At 34.8% G+C, this 8542-nt stretch overlaps 1 protein-coding gene across 1 annotated transcript; it reads left to right on the top strand.

The window, feature by feature from the left end:
- Window positions 1–1402: 1402 nt before the first annotated feature.
- On the top strand, window positions 1403–5099 carry LOC142642680 (receptor-like protein 54). Its single transcript, XM_075817082.1, has one exon. The coding sequence runs from the start codon at window positions 1685–1687 to the stop codon at window positions 4907–4909; it is 3225 nt and encodes a 1074-aa protein (XP_075673197.1). The 5' UTR covers window positions 1403–1684; the 3' UTR covers window positions 4910–5099.
- Window positions 5100–8542: the final 3443 nt, after the last annotated feature.

The following is an 8542-nucleotide window of genomic DNA, read 5'->3' as shown; positions in this document are numbered from 1 at the left end:
GTTAAAAACTACTCTTCTTGGAAAACTCGGTTGGAAATCTTCTCCTAACGTCATTGGAGCGAAACCATAGAAAAACATTAGAAAGAAAAACTTAAAGGTGTTTCTTTGGGTTTTGTAGTTTTGCCAAGGAAAGTGTACTGGCTGGTAGAGAGGTACATAGAATCTTTGCCCATGATAAGTTTATAACTAGTGGGTTTATTTATTCTGAATATTATTTGTGGAGCAAAGAAGGTGGGAGATGTGAAGAACGTGTGGATTCCTTTTTCTCAGACTCTTTGGCAAATGTTTTTTTTTTTTATTATTGGTGTGTAGTGGGAGTTTTTTTTTTTTTTATTGGTGTGTAGTGGGAGTTTTTTTTATTTTAATGTTGTGTTGTGGGATTTTTTTTTTTTTTTTTTTTTTTTTTTATTTATAGGAAGTGAGAGTTAAGGTAGCAGTAGGATTTTTTGGAGTAGCAATTGAGAGCGGTCCTAATTTGAAGGTATGAGAGTTAGAAATGTATTTTTACAATGTTAACCTCAAGTTTTATCTCTACTTAAACCTAGGAAAATATGGGTATTTTAGAACAAAAAAAAATCCGGTCTAGACAAGAGAAACCCCTTTAATAGTAGTATAGTCTAGCTTTTGAGCACGCGCTCACGCTTGTGCTTAGAGTCTCTTTGATTTTTTTGGGAAAAAGTTAATAATTTGCATCCATTATAATTTGCATCTATTATAATTTGGGATTAATATATTTTTCAATCACAAAATTACATAGAGGTGTGATGAGTGTTAAGCTTTTGCGGGTGTAATAAAGGGAAAACCAATGTGCCATACAATTAATCCACACTCCTCTTTGCAATATACGCTATCCAACAGTATGTAAAAACTACCATCTCAATATCCTTTTTTTTTTTTTTTTAATGATTACAAAGTAAGGGAAATAACGGGATCTAGTGCAAAATATCAACAAAATTTCCTTGGACATCATTAAAATTTGACATCACAGTGAATTAAAGTTAAAAACTATTGTTCTTGGAAAACTCAGTTGGAAATCTTCTCTTAACGTCATTGGAGCGAAACCATAGAAAAACATACGAAAGAAAAACTTAAAGGCAAACCTTTGGGTTTTGCAGTTTTGTCAAAGAAGGTGTACTGGCTGAGAGAGAGATAGAAAGAATCTTTGCCCATGATAAGTTTATAACTGGTGGGTTTATTTAATTTGAATATTATTTGTGGAGTCAAGAAGGTGGGAGATGTAAATAACGTGTGGGTTCCTTTTCTCATACTCATTGGCAAAGTTTTTTTTTTTTGGGTGTAGTGGGAGTTTCTTTTTTCTTTTTTTTTTAATGTTGTGTAGTGGGAGTATTTTTTTTTTTTTTTTAGGAAGTGGGAGTTGAGATAGCAGTTGGATATTTGGAAGCAGTAATTGAGAGCGGTCCTATTTTGAAGGCATGGGAATTAAAAATGTATTTTTACAATATTATTCTCAAGTTTTATTCCCCTAATAAGTAGCAAATTCCACTAACTTTCAGCAGTGCTCCCGTGCCAAACCCGAGTGGGTTTTGGTCAGCCACCACTCTAGCTACTGGCCCAAAATAAGGTCATGTTTCATGGGCCTTTTCTCTCTTGAACCCACAATTCATTTCATCACCTCTCTCTCTTCAATTCTTTACTATACGAGTCTTTCTTCTTACAGACCCCAATGAGAATATCACTCCTTTCATGGTTTTTCTTCATGCCCATTTGCTCACTTTTCCTCAACTTTGGTATTTTTGTGGTGTCTCAACCTCAAACATGTCTTAGCAATCAGCGAGACTTGTTGATCGGATTGAAGAAAAGTCTCATCTTTAACCGTACATTGTCCACAAAACTGTTGCACTGGAATGAAACTCAGTTTCCTGATTGCTGTTTGTGGAAAGGTGTAAACTGCAGCAAGGAGGGACGTGTTGTTGATCTCGACCTGTTCAACGAATCCATCACGGGTGGACTCGACAATTCAAGTCCCCTTTTCAGTCTCCATTATCTTCAGACCCTGAATTTGTCTTACAACAAGTTGAACTCTTTACAAATTCCATCTCAGTTAGGCAATCTGACGAATTTGTTTTATTTGAACCTGTCAAATTCTGGCTTTGCGGGGCAGATTCCTTCAGATATTGCTAACCTGAAAAGGTTGGTTACTCTTGATTTGTCTAACAATTTTTTGCTGGGTTATTCCATGCTGGAAATTAAGAAACCAAATTTAGCTACGCTAATAAAGAATTTTGGGGAGCTAAAGGAACTTTATCTTGATGGTGTAAATATATCAGCACCAGGGAACGAATGGGGTCAGGCCTTATCTTCTTCAGTGCCAAATCTAAGGGTGTTGAGCATGTCTGATTGTTATCTTTCAGGGCCTTTTGATTACTCCTTACAGAAGCTTCAGTCTCTCTCAATTATTCTTCTCTATCGTAATCTCTTTAATGCCCCCGTTCCAGATTTTTTTGCAAATTTTGCAAATTTGACTTCCTTGGGTCTCAGTTCTTGTGGATTGAATGGAACATTTCCAGAAAAAGTCTTCCGGATTCTGACACTGCAGACAATTGACTTGTCATATAATGAACTACTTCAAGGTTCTTTGCCAGAATTTCTTCCAAATGGTTCTCTTCAATCACTGCTGCTTAGTGGTACAATATTTTCAGGGGCACTGCCAGATTCTATTGGTAACCTTGCCATGTTGTCAAGAATAGATCTTTCAAGATGCAATTTCAATGGATCAATACCGAACTCTATAGGAAATCTTACTCAATTGGTTTATTTGGACATGTCAGTCAACAACTTCACCGGACCAATTCCATCATTCAGCATGGCCAAGAATTTGACAGAGATAAACCTTTTCCATAATGATCTAACAGGTAAGATTCATTCCCTTATCTGGAAAGATCTTCTGAAACTGGTCACTCTTGACCTGGGTTACAATTCACTTGAAGGGACTATTCCGGACTCCCTGTTTTCCCTTCCATCATTGCAATTATTACGACTTTCCAACAACCAATTTTCTGGTCGACTTGAATTTAATGTGTCTTCTACCCTACTGAACACCCTTGATTTGAGTAGCAACAACTTGGAAGGGCCAGTACCAACGTCTGTCTTTCAACTTAAAGGTCTTAAGCTTCTCTCACTTTCTTCTAACAACTTTAGTGGACCCTTTCAGCTAAACAAGTTTCAGCAGTCGAGAAACCTTTCCAATCTTGATCTTTCATACAACAGCTTGTCGATTGAATATATTGAAACTAATTCTTCATCATCTTCCTTTCCCCAAATTACTACATTAAGATTGGCTTCTTGCAATTTGAAGACTTTTCCTTATTTCTTGACAAACCAATCCACATTAAACTTTCTAGACCTCTCACAAAACCAGATTCATGGAGAGATTCCTAACTGGATTTGGAAATTTTATGATCTCATTTCCTTAAACCTTTCTTATAACCACCTGATGATGACTCCGGAAGTAGCTTTATTCAATCTTTCACTTATTAGGTCCCTAGACCTTCACTCCAACCAGCTTGAGGGGGAACTTCCGGATCTTCCACCATCTGCCATATACTTGGATTTTTCGATGAATAATTTCAACTCTGCCATACCAGCTAGCGTTGGTGACTCCCTTTCTTCAGTTTATTTCTTCTCTCTTTCAAGCAATAAATTCCATGGGGGTATCCCTCAATCATTGTGCAAGGCTGCACATCTTCAAGTTCTTGATCTGTCTAATAATACCCTGGATGGCATGATTCCCCAATGCTTAATCGAGATGAGTGAGAATTTCGAATTTGGGGTGCTGGATGTAAGGAGAAACAAACTCAGTGGCACAATAAGTGATACATTTTCAGGAAATTGTGGTCTACAAACGCTAAATCTCAACAAAAACCTACTTGAAGGAACAGTACCAAGGTCTTTAGGCAATTGCAAAAGTTTGGGGGTCTTTGACATTGGGAACAACTACATCGAAGATACCTTGCCATGTCACTTGAGGAGCATATCCAGGTTGCGTGTCCTTGTCTTGCGGTCTAACAAATTTCATGGATCCATTCATTGTGAAGGATCAAATGCTCCATGGCCAATGCTTCAAATTTTAGACCTCGCTTCAAACCATTTTACCGGTCCACTTCCAAGAAAATCCCTCTCTACCTGGAAGGCAATGACAAACAATGAAGATGTGGCACAATCAGAGCTCAAACACCTAGAATTTGATCCCCTAGGAATCACTGAATATCTAGATGTAACAACAGTTACCATGAAAGGCCAAGAAATGGAGTTAGGGAAGATATTAACTGTTTTCACCTCCTTTGACCTTTCATGCAACCATCTTGATGGGCCAATACCAGACAATATAGGAATACTCAATTCCTTGTATATTCTTAATTTGTCGCACAATGCTTTCGTAGGCCAAATTCCACCATCTCTAGGAAAATTAAGTCATCTTGAGTCACTAGACCTGTCAAGCAATCAGCTTAGCGGAGAGATCCCTGTGCAACTTGCAGATGGTCTTACCTTCTTATCAGTCCTAAACCTCTCGTTTAATCAATTGTTTGGGCCAATTCCATGTGTCAAGCAATTTGGTACATTTTTGGAAGCTTCCTATGAAGGGAACAAAGGATTATGTGGGTGTGTTTTAAAGACAAAATGTGAATCTGCAAAGCCAAGTTTGCCACCATCTGAAGATATTCACTTGAAATCTAGGCATTTGATTAATTGGAATTACTTAAGTGCTGAACTGGGATTTGTTTTCGGCTTTGGGATTGTTATTGGGCCGCTTATCTTTTGGAAGAGGTGGAGTATACTGTATTACAAACATGTTGATGACATTTTTTTCAGAATCTACCTACAGTTACACCTTGGGGGGCAACTATACCAACGAATGCTAGCACATAGGAATGTGGGGCGGAGGTACTAAGGAATAAGGATAGGTGTGAAAAGCAATACAGGCAGGAATAAATCTGTATTTTCTTTTTTGCTTTCATTATAAGAGCAAATTAAAAAATGTATCCACTCTGTTAGGTATGGTGCTCGTACCTATTTCATATTCTCAATGAACTTTACTGTAAGATCATATTAAATTAAGTTGTTTTCATATACAACTAGCTTTAAAGTCTATTCAGCAATTATATATATAGCTTTAAAAATTTTCTACTCTTTTTCATTCTTCCGAATATTATAATTGATGGAACAGGAACTTGACCATGTCTATAGTTTTCATTACAAGGACATGACTTCTTTTTTTTTTTAATATTTAGCACATGACTTTTTATGAGTGGAGTAATGCTAGATGCACAAAGTTTTTTAACAATTTCTATCACAACGGTTGACATTTTAAATTGTGATTGAAAAAAAAAATCATTTTTACATGGCCTTATTATTTACACAACCTTTATTAGCATCAATTACAAAATATTATCTCAAAAATTGTGAAAAACATTGTGATAAGTTTATTTTATCTTATGTTTGTTTATGCTTATTGTTATTGAGTAAATAAGCCTTCCTATCAAGTTTTTCTCCTAAATTCATTTGGCAGTGTTGGATGACAAAAATGGTAGGAGGAAAATAGGCCTCCTCGGGATGTGAATGGGTTTTTTAGTTAGTGTGAGTGTTTGCCGTCAGTATTGAAAAATTTGCGGAAGAAAACGGATTTTTTTTTTTTTTGAAGAAAGTCTATTGACACAAAAAATTTGACAAACTTTTCACATTAGTTGATATGGTAGCTTTATAGTAGTAAGTAAAAATGTGATTTTTTTTGTGGATTTAGATGAGAATCAGTAATAGTTTACTATAGTAAAGTTTGTCAACTCAACAGTTATGAAAAATGTTATGAAATTTTTTATGTATTGCTCTTTCTTTTTTTGAAAAGTGCTACATTCACAACATTTTCACAACAAATTCTAAGTGTTAAATTGTTACTAGTTCTAATTTGAACCCACCACTAACATGACTCTTATACCCCATCAATAATAGCCAGTAACAATCTAACAATTAGGATTTGTTGTGAAATATGTTATGGACATAGCATTTCTCTCTCTCTTTTCTTGTTTTACATTTGATAAAAAATATTATTTTATTTATTGTCTCATATTTGGGTTTAATTAATGCTATTACAATAAAAGAAATAACTCTATTAGCTAAAATTTGGGGGATTTTTTCTAATTCACCTATAGCATTGAACTGGCCCTGGTAGTAGGTTGTAAAGAATTTTTTAATGTGAAAATATTCTCTCACCTCCCTATTTTTTGAGTCAATTCACTATCATATGTCTCTCTCTCTCTCTCTCTCTCTCTCTCTCTCTCTCTCTTGTCTGGTTGTCCCTCATGGTGGAGCTTGGTGGGTTTAGGTTGTAGTGGTTATGGTTTGGGTTTGCGATCTGTGTCACGGTGGTTGCGGGGCTTGGTTCCGACATTTAAGTTTCGGTGGTGGTTGGGTTTTGTTTGCGGTGGTGGTGGTGGTGCCTTGTGGTTTGGGTTTTGGGTTTTGTTTGGGTGTTTGGTGAGTTTCAATTTAGGTATTGGGTTTTGGTTGGATTTGGGTTTGAATCGGCAGCTGTGGTGGTGGGTGATGTGATTGGGTTGCTCAACGATTGGTGGCGGTGGTGGGTTGTTTGGGTTTTGGGTTTGGATATTGGCTTTTGTTTGGGTATTGGGTTTTTGTTTGAGTTTGAATCAGTGGCTTTGGTGATGGGTGGTGCGATTAGGTATCTCAGTAGTGGGTGATGGTGGTGTGATTGGGTTGCTCAGCGGTGGTGGTGGCAGTGGCGGTGGCAATAGGTGGCTAAGAGATAGATAGGAAGAGAGACCGAAATTATAGAGAGAAGAGAGATAGATATTTTTTATTTTTTTATATTCTTTTAACGGGTTGTATGTGAAAATAAAAACTGGGATGTTGAGTGTATTATAAATAAAGTTTGTATAACAAATAAAGTAGGTTTTTAGATGGTAAAATAACAATTTTTATATCATCCCAAATGTGAATGCTGTAATGGATCAATTATTTGATTATTTGTCTATTTCCAACTTTAAACCTATTTATTGTTTTGTTTTTCTGAATTATTTGATCCTATTATTGGTAGAAATATCTAATTAAGTTTGAGTAGTCGATTATACACTATAGTTGATTTCTTGTAAATTCAAAGAAAAATATGGTGCTTTAAAAGTAATTCTTATAAATAAATGTATGGTTATAGATTTTAAGATTAAATTTGGCTAAATTTGCTAATGAATTCCATGCTTTTGACATCGATGTCCAAAATTATTTCTTTTCTCTCAGTGTAACATCATCATGGTGGCTTAGAAACGGTGATTTTTATATTGACCATGGCCGACATGACAATGATGATTGAAATTGAACTATTGGGTTTTGTTAGGTGCATTGGTCCAAGATGCCAGGCTTGTCAATGTTTTCACACAGAATAAAATTTTCATTTTGATTGCAAATTCAATTTTCCACATTTGAGATTAATTTTTTAATAATTTGATTGTTACAATGATGAGAAAGGAAGATTCCAATCTTGGTTCTCATATTAAAGAAATATAAGTTATATCAATAAGTTTTTTTTTCCTTTGCTGAATAAAAATGGGTAAGGTGCGACTGGAGTTGGTATCTTCCACTTGGGCGTGACCATAGTGATACCCTACTCATTTTAAATCATAAACACTTCTAAATCACAATCCAATATTATTTAAATGAAATCGTTTCCAATGATTTGACAATCAAACAATATTTTTAGCTTCATTTGAGTTTGATGGGAATGAGTGAATCATGTCCAAATCCCCACATCGTGAGTGCATTTTGCATTTAGCTAGCAATCTATCTGATTAGCCGATAATAAGTATACCAGTAATATTAACTAATCATCATTTTAATCCATAGGCTAATATTCTTTTGCAACACTTCTCTAATTAATGACCGTTTTAATCCGTTGGTCATAATCCCAAAAAAAAAATCCATTAGTCAAAATTACAATCTTATTCATTTTAAATTTATATTATAGAGGTGACTGGTTTTTTTGGCTTCTTTCTTTTCTTTTTTTTTTAATAATTTGATAGTTACAACAAGAGAGGAGATTTGAACATTAGATGTTTTGTTCCAAGGTTCTTTTAAAATCAATATCTTATTATTCCTCTTATTTAAGTTGTACACAATGTCACATCAATAAAATTTTATCTCACCAAATTAAAAATAATAATTATGTTAAAATTCATGAAATACTAATATCTTCATCATAAAATAAATACTCTTCATTTGCTTTCTAGAGTACCTTTTTTCTTGTAGAGAGATAAAGTGAGAAAATTGAATCAATTGTTTAAAAATATATGTTCAAAAGAACTAAGCAAACCTGGATTGAGATCAGGTGCACCTGATGCAATAGTAATGGATGATTGAGATTGAAATTGAAAAAAGCAACTTTTAATTTCAACCATTAAATACAAAAAGTTGAAAAATAGTTTTAAAAAGTTAAAAAATTAAGTTAAAAATGGTAAAAATTTATGTGACAGGGATTAGAGTAATTACACCCAATGCAATACGTCTGCGTTGGTGAATG

This window comes from Castanea sativa, chromosome 7, assembly GCF_040712315.1.
Source record: "Castanea sativa cultivar Marrone di Chiusa Pesio chromosome 7, ASM4071231v1".
NCBI classification, from domain to species: Eukaryota; Viridiplantae; Streptophyta; class Magnoliopsida; order Fagales; family Fagaceae; genus Castanea; species Castanea sativa.
Note: the sequence above shows the minus strand (reverse complement) of the source record. Positions and strands in the feature narration are given on the sequence as shown.